This window comes from Rana temporaria, chromosome 1 (genome assembly GCF_905171775.1).
Source record: "Rana temporaria chromosome 1, aRanTem1.1, whole genome shotgun sequence".
Lineage (NCBI taxonomy): Eukaryota > Metazoa > Chordata > Amphibia > Anura > Ranidae > Rana > Rana temporaria.
In genome coordinates, this window is record NC_053489.1 from 388174529 (window position 1) to 388190181 (window position 15653).

Sequence of the window (15653 nt, forward strand, 5' to 3'; positions counted from 1 at the left end):
GTGAAAATGACAGTTGCAGTTTGGGAGTTAACCACAGGGGGCGCTGAAGGAGTTATGCTTCACCTAGTGTGTGTTTACAACTGTAGGGGGGTGTGGCTGTATGTCTGACATCATTGATTGTGTGTTCCCTATAAAAGGGATGACACGATCGATGCAGTCGCCACAGTGAAGCACGGGGAAGCCGTGTTTACATACATACGGCTCTCCCCGTTCTTCAGCTCCGGGGAGCGTTCGCAGGGGGGGGGGGGGTTCTGGAAACGAATAGCCGCTCCCTCGTCCTGGATCGATCCCCACAGGTTTTTCCCGACCGCCACATGTAGCGTGGGGGGGGGGTCCCGATCGGACCCCCGACACGCGGAAAGGCGGGGACGTACATGTAAGCCCATATGCCTGTACGTGCCATTCTGTGGACCTACATATACATGCGGCGGTCGTTAAGCAGTTAAAAAAAAAAAAAAAAGCGTTCGCATATTAAAGTAGGAGTGCATCTCAAGCAGTACACTGAGTGAATGCAGAACTTTTTGCACAACGCTTGCACGTTGCAGAAAAGGGCATAACCTAAGGCACGAAGTAAAATCCTTTTTTGACATACCTGTAGAACCCTTTTCATCAGAAGCGCTCTGCTTCCTCCTCACTTAGGCTGGGTTCACACTACGGTTTTCCCGTCCGTCAGCCGCATACGATTTCAGTATTGAAAACGTACGGGCACGGACGGGAAAACGTATAGATAGGCAATGCATTGCAAATCGTATGCACTCAGATGCATCCGGGTGCGTACGATTTGCTGGCAAAACGTTTTTTAAACGTACACAAAACCGTGTTCAACCACGGTTTTGCGGTCGTTTTTAAAACAGTATGGCAACCGCATACGTTTTCCTTTAACATTAATGTTAATGGAAAACGCACATATGTGCGGTTCCATACGTTCCCGTCCGTTTCAGCCGCATACGGTTTTTCATATAAATCGTATGCGGCTGACGGACGGGAAAACCGTAGTGTGAACCCAGCCTTACTGGAGTGCTGAACTATGGAGGGGCAGGGAGCGGCCGACTCAGCAGCTGAGAGGCTGAGCGGTGTATCAGTCCAGGCACTTGGAGGCTTGCGACTTCCGTTGTCATGTCTGAACTGATATCAGTGATGTCAGAGAGCGGAATTCAGCCCGCTCTCTGCTGAAAATGGGTGGCAGTCGTGCAAAACGAATTGCACTCCTATGATCCATAGCAGTACAGTCAAACGAGCTTTGGCTATACTTCTCCTTCAATCTTGGGCAAATGGGTTATGCAACCTCAGGCGACTGAACATGGGCAAACAAAGCTGTAAAGACCGTCCTAGCAAAACCCCTCCAACTCCCAACAATCCTTAGGTTAAAAAGAATTTACAGATATTTAAAAAAAAAAATAAAAAAAAAAGTTTTTCACTGGAAAATAGGTTTTGTTCATTAACCACTTCCAGACCTGCGCACGACGATGTACGTCTTATTTTTAAAGATTGATATCTCGGTAACGGCAGCAGCTGCTGCCACAACCGAGGTATCGATCTTTAGTGTGCGCGGTCCGGTACACGATAACGGCGGTCTCCGCGGCGGATTCGCCACGAGATCGCCGTTATCGGTGGCGGGAGAGGGGCCCCCCCCTCCCGCCGCTCACCGGAGCCGTCGGAAGCGGCGGAGATCGGGACCGTTCGGCAGCTGAGCGGGGACGAGACTGAAGGAAAAATCTTCTTCGCCCGTCCCCATAGCTCTGCTGGGCGGAAGTGACGTCAAAACGTCAGTCCTGCCCTTTTTTTTTTTTGCATTTTAGTCTAATTATGAGATCTGAGGTCTTTTTGACCCCAGATCTCATATTTAAGAGGACCTGTCATGCTTTTTTCTATTACAAGGGATGTTTACATTCCTTATAATAGGAATAAAAAAAAGTGATCAATTTTTATTTTATTTTTTTTTTCAGTGTAAAAAGTAATAAAATAAATAAAAATAAATAAGAAAACAAAAAAAAATTTAAAGCGCCCCGACGAGCTCGCGCACAGAAGCGAATGCATACGCGAGTAGCGCCCGCATATGAAAACGGTGTTCAAATCACACAAGTGAGGTATCGCCGCGATCATTAGAGCGAGAGCAATAATTCTAGCCCTAGGCCTACTCTGTAGCTCAAAAAATGCAATCTCTAGAATTTTTTAAACATCGCCTATCGAGATTAAGGGTAAAAGTTTGACGCCATGCCACGAGCGGGCGCAATTTTTAAGCGTGACATGTTGGGTATCATTTTACTCGGCGTAACATTATCTTTCACAATATATAAAAAAATTGGGCCAAATTTATTGTTGTCTTATTTAATTCAAAAAAGTGAATTTTTTTCCAAAAAAAAGTGCGCTTGTAAGACCGCTGCGCAAATACGGTGTGACAAAAAGTATTGGAATGACCACTATTTTATTCTCTAGGGTGTTAGAAAAAAATATATATAATGTTTGGGGGTTAAGTAATTTTCTAGCAGAAAAAAAAACTGTTTTAGTCTTGCAAACACCAAATCTGAAAAACACCTAAAGTCTGGAAGTGGTTAAAGGATACAGCCATTCTTCAAGACAGGTGGGGTTTGATGTTGCCACTCACAGGTGCAGCATGCCAAGCGCAAATAAACTAAAAGCACATGCAGGTGCGGCTATCTGGAAGTGGCCACCTGCAGCAAGTTCAGTTATTAGCCAGCAGTATAGAACATACACACCTAGAAATCCAAAAAGACAGCTAGTCAGGTGCTGTATCCTTTAATGAACTTAGATTCTACAATGAGTACAGAAATACCATTCACTGAAGGACAGTCACTTTTCATGATGAATGGAACATCCCAAAGCAGTGTCGGAAAGAAGGGTGGGCCCGTAAATATATAACAGAACAGGGAAACTCAACTGCCGAATGCAAAAAAACTCAGACCAAAAGCTAGCATCTTCTGAATCAGCCAAGCCACATCTACAGTACTTGGCAACCGTGGGAACAGATGACCAAGAGCAAAAAAAAAGCTAGTGTCTTGATGGACACGTGGCACGGACATAAGACCAAAAGACCAACTGGCGAATGCCTGCAGTTTATACTCTATTTTTCTTCATCACATGCAATGTTGGTGCAGATCTTTATCTAGGCCTTGGCTTACGTAAGCTGGCAACTACATGCTACTATTGTCCTTTTTTTTGTCTGTTAATTGACCAACACTGTTGTGCTTCATATGGCCTTTAAAAAAAAAAAAAAAAAAACACACGTTTTTACAGCCACCTTTCTGAGCGTTTTTTGCAGCTTAAAAACAGCTCTCCATGTTAGCCTATGGCCTCATGCCCACCATGTTTGAGCTGTAAATGGCTGAGCTTTTTTAAGCTGCAAAAAAATAAAAAACAGGACCAGTGCGTTCTGAAGCTCCAGCGTTAGAGCTGTAAAGGCGTCAAGCGCCGGCAAACGTGATTTAACGAGGCTTAACGCTGTGTTAAGCCTCGTTTCACATTTCTCTCCATTCAAAAAATCAATGGTTTCCTGTGACGACACCACCCGGAGCATGCTGGGACTGTGATGTCATAAGAGGTCTATATAAATCATCACGCACCGCACACCCGGCATTACAGCAGGAGGGAGCCTCGTGGCAACGTCGAAGAGGAAAAGGCAACGCAGAAGACCGGGCCCCCGCTTCTGAAAGACAACAGCGGTGGTGCCCAGCAGAAGAGGAAGAACCGGAGAGCGGAGAAGTCGGAATACCCCCCCCTTGAAGAAGGGAGAAGACCCCCCCCCCCCCCCCCCTTGAAGAAGGGAGAAGACCGGGCTGCTGCTGCTGGTAAAAAAGCTGAAAGAAGACAGCGGTGGTGCTCGGCAGAAGACCCCCAAAGTCAAAAGAACATGCCTGCATTTTTCTGCAGAAAACTCGGTCCATGCATTTCTATTTAACACAGAAAAGAAAAATGGCATTTTGACATTTCTATAATGTCCCCACTGCCCATAAAGAGAAGACACCAGCCTGCACAGGAAAACAGATCATTTTCTTGAGGGCCCTATATAAAACCCAATACAAATTTCTGTAAACCATTAAAATGTAATGATGTTATAAAATGTTTATGTTCACAGTTCTGTCTGAAAAGCGAGGAAAAAAAAAGTCCTAATTTTAATTTTTTTCATTAAATAACTTTTTTAATCCAAGTCTGATGATATTTACCAGATTCAACCTCTATGTATAATGTATATACAGCATATCTCTTCTGTCTGTTATTCTCAGAGTGGATTTAAGATTTTGCTCCCGAACCATACACAGTAGTTGGACATTACACTGCATATAGATATTTAACAATAAATTGCCTTTTATGTTAAACGTTACATATTAACAAAATTATACCCCACACTTTAAGGTTATGATCCGATTATTTGAAACAATAAGTCGCCCAACTAATCGATTATGAAAATAGTTGCAGCCCTACTAGATTTAAAGGGCAAGTTCACCTTACAGAAAAATCTGTTAAGGTGAACTTACACAGGACGCCCTCCTCATCCCTCTGTTCCGCTGACCTGGACACAGCCATCTCCCGCACTGACACATAGGGTCGCCGCCTCACCAGTCAGGGGTTTAGAAATCAAACAGGTCAAATCTCCAAAAACATACCTTGTCAGGAGGTACATTTAGGAGCATTCTAATTGGTTGGCGCTGACAAATCAGAACCAGTGTAGCCCGTCCTATCACCGTGGGTGAAGAGGAGAGAGATTTCAAATCCTGGACCCGTACAGAGGCTATACGATCAGTGCAGGGGAAATAGCCGGTGTCCGATCACAGTGTAAGATCACCTTACAGATTTTCAGTACAGATGAACATTCACTTAAAACTGGTAATGGGAGCCAAAGCACAATTATCTTTACCTGTTTAAACAATTTAGACAAAGTACAGGTTTACTAGTCAAACGTGCAACGTATTGTATTTAATAAAATTAAAATGTAAAAATAAAGATACCTGACTTGCTAGTCCTAGATCGATCACTCCTGTGGTCATCCTTGGCTTTTTCCTTATCAGCCGTTTTATCATCACCTTTATCAGAAGTTTCATCCTTTAAGCTTGGGGAAGACCTGTGCAAAATATTTCAAGTATTCACAATACATGAGTTGTGTCAATCAATTGTAAAAAAAAAAAAAAAAATTAACAAAACACACACACACACACACACACACACACACACACACACACACACACTTTCCATAAACAATAAAATACTCCTGCGCCACCCCCTACCAGCAATATTAAATGAACCCTGCGATACAGGTAGCTGCAGACATCAATCTGCGTTCGGGGGGGGGGGGGGGGGGGGGGGGCGGGGGGGTAGTAAAACAAGGATTATAATAAAGGATGCTGCGCTATTATCTCATTAAAAATTACACCTACTATATGCGAACAACATTAAACATACGTTCAATTTGCTGAAAAACAAAATTGTGTTTTATAATAAAAAAAATTATGCCGTACATAGATTCAGTGCAACATCTAAATTCCACATTAACCACTTCAACATGGGGCACTTTTACCCCCTTCCTGCCCCGGCCAATTTTCAGCATTGTCACACTTCGAAGGGCAATTGCGAAGTCATGCAATGCTGTCCCCATACAAAATGTTTCTCTTTTTTAATAGAGCTTTCTTTTGGCAGTATACAATTCAAGTTATTTACAGACGGCACTGGCAGGCATCACTGGTGGGGCTGCGATGATTTTTGCATTATCAGTGCAAATCCCCTGTGAGGAAAGCCGCTTATCGTCATTTCCCATTTACACTGATCAGCTGTGATTTGGACACAGCTGATCACATGTTAAAAAAGCCTACGGCATAGGCTCTTTGTGATCGGAGATGCGGCGTGTCATGTCAGACCTTGCAGTTTTAAATTTGGAGCTCTAAATGAGCGACGTGGCTGGGCAGACAGGCAGAGGCCCGCATGGCCATGTTCTTTGAAGTATCTAACAGAGCGGTAGGTAGAAAATTCCCTCCCCCCTCCACCTGTGACATCGGGGAGGCAGTGGATTTAATTTGTAATATGTTACACCCAAAATGTGGATGCAACATGTTACAAAAGGTGAACTTGTCCATTAATGGATATATGTGGACACTTTGGCAGTATTTAGATGCATTACATATTGGTTGCCAAGGAAAACGGCCGTGTTTCACAATATGTATATTTATACAGCATTTTAAATTGTGAGGGCACCAATGAAATAGAGTGCTAGTTACACAATTCACGAAATTTAAAAGAAAAATTCAGTTAGTGAGCTTTATCACATATATATAAAAAAAAAAAAAAAAAGAAAAATTGGTAAAACCTTGATTGTTATTCTGTATGCAGATAATTTGATGTATCAAATTGGTATTTGAAAGAGCAGCTATTCCATTATAATAAGGTTTGAGGTTCGAGACAAAGCACAAGTTTTCAGAGTATTTAATGGGGAAGCAACAAACTTGTGTGCAAAGCAAATTGAAGAAAAACTAGGAGAAACTAGCCTAAAGAAAAAAGGGAATTACAAACAGCAACAGAAAATAAACAAATCATATCAGAAAAAGTATAAAGGGTTATAAGGAAGCAAACACACTTACAATCTGTTTAAACCCCAGAAATGCTGACAAGAAAAATATGCAGTATGCACCAAGCAAAAAACCTGAAGGACCAGTGTTTAGGGCACTTTCACATGGGCGGTGTACGTAAACAAATCTCCTGCTTAATCAGAACAGAATGGATGTCTCTTCTGTGACAACATATCCCACAAGGTTCTTCCCCAAGCCTGAAACTGGAACAGACTTGTGGATTCTTTGAACTCTGAGGTAATCAGGTATAAATTGAAGCACTTCTGTTGACATCTGCCTGCCCCTTATTCAAAGTGAAGAGAAGAAAAAAAATCCTTACTTTTCATACTTGTCTGTTGAGCGCCGCTGGTCACTGCTTGATGACCTCTTTGTCTCGCTTTCTTTTTTTTCTGAAGGTTTCTTACCAGCAGGCTCATTTTTTGCCTACAAGGGTCAAGCAATACACATTAACAGAGAAACCAACATCTAGTTATTACTCCGATAAATAGAGCAGATTAGGGCTTCTCCTGCAGACATTACTGAAATCAAAATGGTAAATCATGCACAACTATGTTAAAAAAAATGCTGATTAACTAGTCTACACATACACTGCATGTCTTGGTGCAAATTTGTGATCCCCAAGATGACCACTTTTAGATTTGGGGGGGGATAAAAATAAATAAAGTTTTCTTCATGCTAGAATAGTTAGAACACCCAAACATTGTAAAACAAAATTCCAGGGTTGCTGCAATTTTTTAAATACACATAAATACAAAAAAATGCACTTCAGTGCACACAAATACAATATAATATGTTTGTGAAATATTAAAGATGTTACACCAAGCAAATAAATACCACCCAGCATATCACCAATTTAAAGTTAAGAATTATTGCTCACACAGTGTGATGCGATCTTTAACTTGCATGCAGGACCATTTTTTTATGGGCACCGATGAGGCACTTATGGGTGGCACCGATGGGAAGCACAGATAGGCAGCACTGAGGGAGGCTTTACTGTAATCAGACCTTGGTGTCCCCTGCGAGGAGATGCCACTGATCGGCTCTACTCACCACACACTCTGTCAGTGTGAGGCGAGAAGAGCCAATTACCGGCACTTCCGCATTTACATGTGACCGGCTGCGATTGGACACAGCCGATCACATTGTTAGAGAGCCGCGTCATCGGCTCTTTACAGAAAATCGGGGTCGCTCCGTGTCCTAGGGGCGACGTCATCCCAGATCGAGAGTCGCACCGCTCCTCCGTCATTTGACGGTGGGTGGCAAGTGATAACACAATAGCACATTTAATTTCAAAAAAATTAAATCAACTTAATGGCTATCCCAAGGGATGAATATTTTCCCATCATGGCATGGGCAGCGACAGGTACTCTTTACTGAGAGATCTGGGGTATATTAGGCTTAAATTAGAGATCAGCATGATCAGATCCTTTACAAGTAGTTATCGGCTTGTAAACAAACAAACAGAAACCAGAAGTGACTAAATAATCGTTTCAGAAGAGAGGTTGGTATGGCTGTACCTGCCCGTGTTCAGCCAGACTTAAAGGATCACTAAAAGGAAAAAAAATTTTTTTGCTGAAATGACTTTACAGGGTATAGAGACATAATAGTTAACGGATTCCTTTTAAAAACAAAAATCATATAATCAATCATATAATGTGCCTCTAGATGCAAAAACGAAAGTGAAACTAGTTTAGTCTTTGCAAGTTATTTCATGCCTCTGTGCTGGACAGTGCCATAGAGAGTCATGGCTAGGAAAACGAAACTAAAGTCTCCCATGACTTTTTTCATAAGGAGCCAGACAACCAGGAAGTGTTCAGAACACAGAAGTATTACAGCAACATCCAAGCAAAAACGAGCAATGAGGACATGAAACCAGGACTACAGTAAGGTAAAGGAAGCTATTTAGCTATAAAAAAAAAAAAAAAAAAATCCCTTTAGTGACCCTTTAAAGATCACAGCGGTCCTAGTCCCCCCCAATCGCACCAGAGAGCCCCAGAACAGCTGTGAAAGGGGTCCCTCTTCCGCTCCCTGTAGAACTGATCAGGTGGCTGTACAGCTCTTGGATCACTTCTACAGAAAAAGCACATCACCAGCTGCAAATTGAGGACATAGGTGCATCCTAAGGGCATGAAGTGGTTAATATAAATGAGCCATTGCTACCCACCCCCTAAATACAAACAAGTTCTAGGAACAGCAAGAGAATACCAATTGTCCCAGGCCATAGAGATAAGCGAGGGATCATTGATAAGATCATTGTCTGTCTCAAGCACATTGGCAAGTACTGCTGAAAACCACATAAGCTAAAGGATGCTTAAGAGTTTTTTTTTTTTACCCCCCCCCCCATTTGGAACACCGAAAACTGAAGTTTAGCCTGCTTCTATTTAGCCTTCCTTGGTTTTCCCTTCTCAGAGTAGGCAATTTCAGTACAGAAGAGGATCCTTTACAACTGTGGAAAAAACTGAAAGGCTGGATCTTCAGCTTTAAAATGATCAGGTGGAAAGCAAAGCATTAAATACATACTTTTTCCACGGAAATCATCCTTCCATGAAGCTCTGTTCTGTGTAGATGATTAATACATTTTGTTGCGTCCTCTGAAGATGACATAGTTACAAATCCATAGCAGCGAGCACCAGGGCTGCGAGCATTAGTTACCACCTTTGCACCAACAACCTTAAAAATTAAAAAGACAACTGTTAGTATGCACACATTTGTATGTAATGTTGGAAAGAACTGCATCAATACTACTGAATATAAAAGCTCTACACAATCATCGTTTACAAGTTTTTTTACACATCTCTCATTGGCTGTTAAAATTGAAAGTGACAGCTTTTTACCAAGACCGAAGCCAAAATAACAAAAAGGTAAATACTTGGGTCAGACAAAATACATTCCATTTAGGATTATACCTTGCCATACTTGCTGAAGAGATTTTTTAAGTCTGTTGCTCTTGTGGTAGAGGAGAGGCCACTAACCCAAAGATTTCTTCCAGAACTGTTTGCCCCAATTAGCCCTAGCAACAAGAGAAAAAAAAATTAATGAAACAGAGAATGAATATAAATACATATACACATACATATACATATACATATACACACACATTATATATATATATATATATATATATATATATATATATATATATATCTGCACGATTCTGGCCAAAATGAGAATCACGATTTTTTTTTTAGGCCTAGAATGAAGATCACGATTCTCTCACGGCGTAAAATCTTTTTTTTTTGTATAAATGTAAAAGGGCTAACTTTACTGGCTATTTCTTTTTTTAATTCACTAAAGTAATTTTTTCCCCAAAAAATGGCATTTAAAAAGACTGCTGCGCAAATACAGTGCAACATAAAATATTGCAACAACCACCATTTTATTCTCTAGGGTCTCTACTAAAAAATATATGTTTGGGGGTTCTACGTAATTTTCTAGCAAAAAAATAATGATTTTAACTTGAAAAGAGCCGTCAGAAAAAGGTTTGGTGTTTAAGTGGTTAAACGTTCCCTAATTTACATACAGAAGTTTATTCCTTTGATGCTATAAAATGTTTAGACTTAACTTTCCACTGATAAAGAATGTTTCCAAAACTTGGCAGATTGCCCAGACTGACTTTTGGCTGAGAGTAGAGAGGAAATTCTTTGCATACCGAAGTGCACAGAGAAAATTATTTTCATGTCAAAGATCGTGAAACCCCTGTCAAAAAGTGCAACGGAACACACACACACACACACACACCAAAAAGTTTAAAGGCAGGTGTGAAAAAAAAAAAACGCAACAAATTAAGAATGTTTTCAGAAGAAGTGTTAATTTGCATAGTTGTGTTGCTTGGCCTTGTTTCCACGTCCTATACATGAAAACATAGAAATTGAGGTGCAGAAATATGGCGGCAAGTTTGGACTGATGGGTCAAAAAAATTTATATCCGATTGTAGCAGGAGTCAGTTTATTCACAAAAGAGTTGGAGAGCAGTAAAATTACTAGAGGCAACAGTGAAGCATGGTGGAGATTCATAGCAAGTTTGGCGCTACATTGCTGCAAAACGAGTTGGAGATTTGGTCAGGATCAATTGTATCCTCAGTGCTGAGAAATACAGACTATACAACCTTCTTTAAATTCTCTTTCTCTCCCCCCCCCCCTTAGGATTTACCAAAACCATATAAATATGAGGTCAAACCTCAGGTGCCGAGCTTGTATCCCTCCGTCAGCTGTGACTGTACCTAGTGCTAAATGTGTTTTTTTTATATTGTTGGCTTAACAGTTTTTACTACGGGATTACACTATGGGCACCTTCCCTTTCATAGATAGATAGATATAGATATAGAGATAGATATATATCTCACACACACACACACACAGCCTGGGCTGAAGAGAGTTTGGATTTTAAGGCAGCGCAAGGACTGTATGCAAAGGCTTACGAAATCTGCATTTGTGGATTGTTGTTCCTGTTATATTTTCTAAAAGGGAGTGCATCTCTGTTGAGTCAGCTGCCATCCATTCCTCTCATCTATCATACGGAATTGTGCCATGAGCTTGTCTATGCTTTTTTCCTATGTTCACACGCACCATTGACAGTTGAAAAAAGACCAAGACCACCATAGACAGGAAGACATCATTGCATCCTGCAACCAAGACCATTTAAACCGAATACCTTACAGCAGCAAGGTGAGCAGCTTGCAGACACACAGGTGTCATCACTGAAGATCCTATTTTTTTTTCAGCACTTAGTGATGGGATTTGATCTTGCATACCTGACAGATTTTTGTTGGACTTACTTTCCACCACTGTGTACTGTGCAACGGACTTTTCTACTGGATCACTGTTTAATTTTATTTCTATTTTTATGTGGTAATGTTTCTTTCACGTTCAATTATGCTTTATCCATTACGTTATGTATGAACGTTTTATACTAATTGTTTACTTGACACGAGTAACTGGACTTATCAGTCGTCTTTGTATTGTGACAGACTTTCACTGGATCATCCAACGGTCACATTTTTCACGTAGTATTCATCACGTTGCATTTATTATTTATGGGCAAGTATATTACTACCTCCAGCCCTTGGTGAGGAAAATACCTTCTTACATCAAGGACACCAAACAGGTAATAAATCTGCTATCGGGTATTGTACCCAATAGCGGGTTATGGCTGGTTACAGCTGAAGACACCTCGCTGTATACTATCATTTCTCATCAATTGGGGTTGGAGGCAGTTAATCTGTACTTGGTGAGAGTCTGGATTGTCTTCAGTACAGATCGAGTTCATAATGGAACTCCTGGGGTATGCAGCCACCCACAATTTTCTGTTTGAACAGCAATGCAACCGTCAAGATAGGGGTGTGGCAAAGGGGGCCAAGTATGCCCCCAGTCTGGCTAATTAGTTCATGGCCAAGTGGGAGGACGACATCGATACCCAGAGGAGACCAGAAGTGGTCCTGTGGGCTCGTTATATCGATGACGTCCTCTTAAGGCATGGCAGTGAGTCAGACCTTCAGAGTTTGTTATCTCTCAATGAAAATGATAGGGGTATTAAATTCAATTTCGAGGTCAGTTCGGAGCAAATCAATTTTCTGGACCTTACAATTAGAATAAAAGATGGGAGATTTATCACGTCCACCTATTTTAAGGCTATGGATAGAAACTCCTATATAGCTTTGGATAGCAGTCACCATGAGCCTTGGCTGAAGGCTGTCCCTCAGGGACAGTTCACACACCTCAGACGCAATTGCACGGAGGCGAGAGCTTTTGATGAACAGGCTTCTGTGTTGTCCGCCAGGTTTGTGGAAAAGGGCTATGACCCACAAGCATTAGCCCAGACTGAGAATGATTAGAGGGAGTGGATAGACCATCACTTCTGGTAGAGAGAGAACTCAGCAAAACAATAGAAAACAAAATATCTATGCCTTTTAGAACTACATTTTCTTTTCAACATCGCAGGGTCAAGCAATCGATTAGGAAACATTGGCATATATTGGGAAGCGATCAGGTCCTTAAAAGCGCATTACCTGCTAGACCACAAATTATCTTTAGGGGGGCCTCATCAGTTGGGAACAGGATTGCTCCCAGTGTCCGACCCCCCGAAAAGGTATGAGATATATTTTTTTCCAGAACCTCACAGGGTATCATTGTTGCAAAACATGTCAAGTTTGCTCTTTAAATAGTTGTAGGGCCAGAAAGATTTGTAGTTTTGTGTCCACCAGCACAGCTTGGGTTTTTGAGGTTGAACCATTAATCACATGCTCCTCTGAGGGGGTGGTTTACCTCATCCAATGCCCCTGCGGGCTACTATACGTAGGGAGGACTAAAAGGGCCTTGAGAGTAAGACTGAATGAACATACAAGTAATATTAGAAGGGGTTTTAAAATCATTCAGTTTCAAGACATGATGATGAGGTACATCATAGAGATCCATCAAACACCCTCTATATGGGGATAGATAAATATAAACCCCATTGGAGGGAGAGTTCTCTTGTTGGAGAGATTTCCAAGCAGGAAATGGCTTGGATATTACAGATTAAAAACATATGTGCCATTTGGATTAAATGACACTGACGTAAAACGCCTTTATCAATAATTCTTGAAATATACTTACTATGAGAATAGGGCAATATGAAATAAAAAAAATTGTCTGCTCGTATTTTTATATAGTTTATTCACAATATGAGACCACGTTTAGGTTTATATTGTATACAATTGCATCTTTATTTGCTTATATTACGTATGGTTTTGTTTTTTCACCAGCCTTGGTTTTGGTTCACCACTAATTCACGGATGAGTATTATTGATTCAATTCAGTAATATTAAAATGATCACTTATAGCCTTTTGGCCTAGTGGGTGGGTTGGGTTTCACAACATGTTTTTTTAGCTTATCATAGGTGTATTCGGCCTATGTAGGTAGGGCCGTCCCATTCATGGTTCTTTTTTAGAGTAGGCTTTTTTGTATGTAATCAATGTTAGGCATTCATTTCAGTATAATTACCGGAATTTTTTTAATTCCATCGTACCAATGATCCCTAATGGTAGCATTATACAACAAATTTAAGCTGTGAACTTTAGGTCTGGAATAAGGGCCTTATGTATTACTCATACCCCTTTTGTGTATGAGTAACTTGAGTGTATTAGGTTAACCTTGCTGGTTGACATGATGGCCTAGTAATACGATTTGTATACAAATTGATCAGGGGTTTGACACCACACTGTTGTCCACTGGGCATTGTGGTTTGTGTTGGGATGAATATTTCTTCCCACATACACTTAACATACATTTAGTTTAGGTGTGTTATAGACGTTATGTTCATTTTTCAATTTTTTTTATACATTTTATTTTTGACTCATATTTTTATATAGATAATAGAACTCTTTTTGTCAGTTTTTTTTAATCGTCATATGGGTATTTTAACCATATTGATAATACTGCATACGCCAAAGCCCTTAATTTGGACTGAGGATAAGGGCAACAATTTTCTAATTTTATTTTTCAATTTTATTTACATGCAATTTCCAAAATGAACACTATCTAGGCGGATGCTATAGTTTGTTATATTAATCAGGTGTCTGTTTGGACTGGTTCATTGAAGCAATACCGTTATTGCCCATGAGGTGAATGCTGTCCTTTATGTATATTGGGCATATATTTAAAGGACTTTTTTTTTTTACAATAAAATTACAATATCTGCAGGTACTTGAAAATCTGCACTATGGTTTTTAAAAGATGGGGCAGATGGAAATTTTTATGCCAAACTGGCGACATGCCACTCATTTTGTTTCAGTATGGACTTGTTATGCAGCCGGGTGCCATGTTAGAGCCAGCATTGCACGCTTCTGCGCATGTCCGCGAGTTAGTGGTGACCCGGAGCGAGGCTTGGTTTGTAATGTCTTATATAAATAGAGGTGACGCAGTGCGCCACCCTTGCCCCTGGACGAAGCAAGTTATTACAAAGACGGACGTAGGGCGGAGCGGCGTAATGACGTCACCTCAAGCGCCATGCGATTCCCCAGTAGGACGGCAAGCTGGTAAGAATTTCTGCTGATTGGTGGAGGATTCACCACATTTTTTTGGACACGATAGTTACCAACTTATGGACTTTTTGCACTGAGCACTGGTGTTCGTTAATATCAATTATTTATGGACGTTATTTTTTAGGATTTTTTTATTTATTATTAATGTATGAATTATATTTATTGGTCATTATCAATTTTGTTAGTTTTAAACTGTATCTCTCACATGATTATTCACGTTTGAATTAAGATAATTAATTCGATACAGGTTTGTGTCATTTACTGTATTACTAGCCTGTTTTGGGTATTATATATTGTGATGGACCTCGGATACCCCAGGTAGGCACCTCCGCCAGACCGGTGTCTCCTGTCCTCCAAATGCACCCGCAGATTCGCCATAACCAGCCCTTAACCCCTCAGTCACGAGACAAGCCACACAGGTGTTGAGGGTTTAACATGCAGAGCATAAACTGTTTATTAAATACAAAACATACACTTTTACACAGTTAGAGACACTCCCCTTAGCCTTGTCATAGTGGGGAGGGGGTAGGGACAAGAAAGAACCAATAGCAACGCAACACTTGTACATTGAAACAGACTACAGTTAAACATAAAGGGAATATGGTAAGCAGGCAGCCTCTCAATACACCGCCTGCGGAAAGAGGTCTCCAGTCCAGACCATTGTCTATGTGCCATTTACCAACACAATTAGACACAGCAACAAGAGAGGGGGGGGGGGGGGGGGGGGAGGGATGTAGCATTACATTATCGCAATGCCAGCTTGTCCCCAGGTCTTCAGTCTCTTCTGGGCCATAATCTGTGGGTAAGAGCCCCGCCCACAGTCCCTTCCAAAACACAGTGACAGTGGGTTCTGTCACATATATGAATTTCTTTTGGCGATTTTTCAAATTTTGTTTTCTCTTGTACCTTTTGTTTACATGTTAATAGCTGTGACTTGGTTTTGCAGTCATTTGTCTTTAGTACTTTTAGCGCAGTTTTCCAACTATCTACGTTGTATTTATTGTTTGTTGGACTTACTCTCCACCACTTTGTACTGTGCCACAGACTTTTCTACTGGATCACT

General features: G+C 40.9%; 1 protein-coding gene across 3 annotated transcripts in view; it reads right to left on the minus strand.

The window, feature by feature from the left end:
• LOC120911959 (scaffold attachment factor B2-like) overlaps positions 1-15653 on the minus strand; it is a 137024-nt gene that overhangs the window by 82261 nt on the left and 39110 nt on the right. For all 3 annotated transcript variants that reach the window (XM_040322568.1, XM_040322567.1, XM_040322566.1), the window contains exons 7-10: positions 9479-9582; positions 9093-9242; positions 6892-6995; positions 4965-5077 (exon numbers count right to left, since the gene is read on the minus strand). In XM_040322568.1, coding sequence (XP_040178502.1) covers positions 4965-5077; positions 6892-6995; positions 9093-9242; positions 9479-9582 — 471 coding nt within the window. The remainder of the gene's footprint in view (positions 1-4964; positions 5078-6891; positions 6996-9092; positions 9243-9478; positions 9583-15653) is intronic.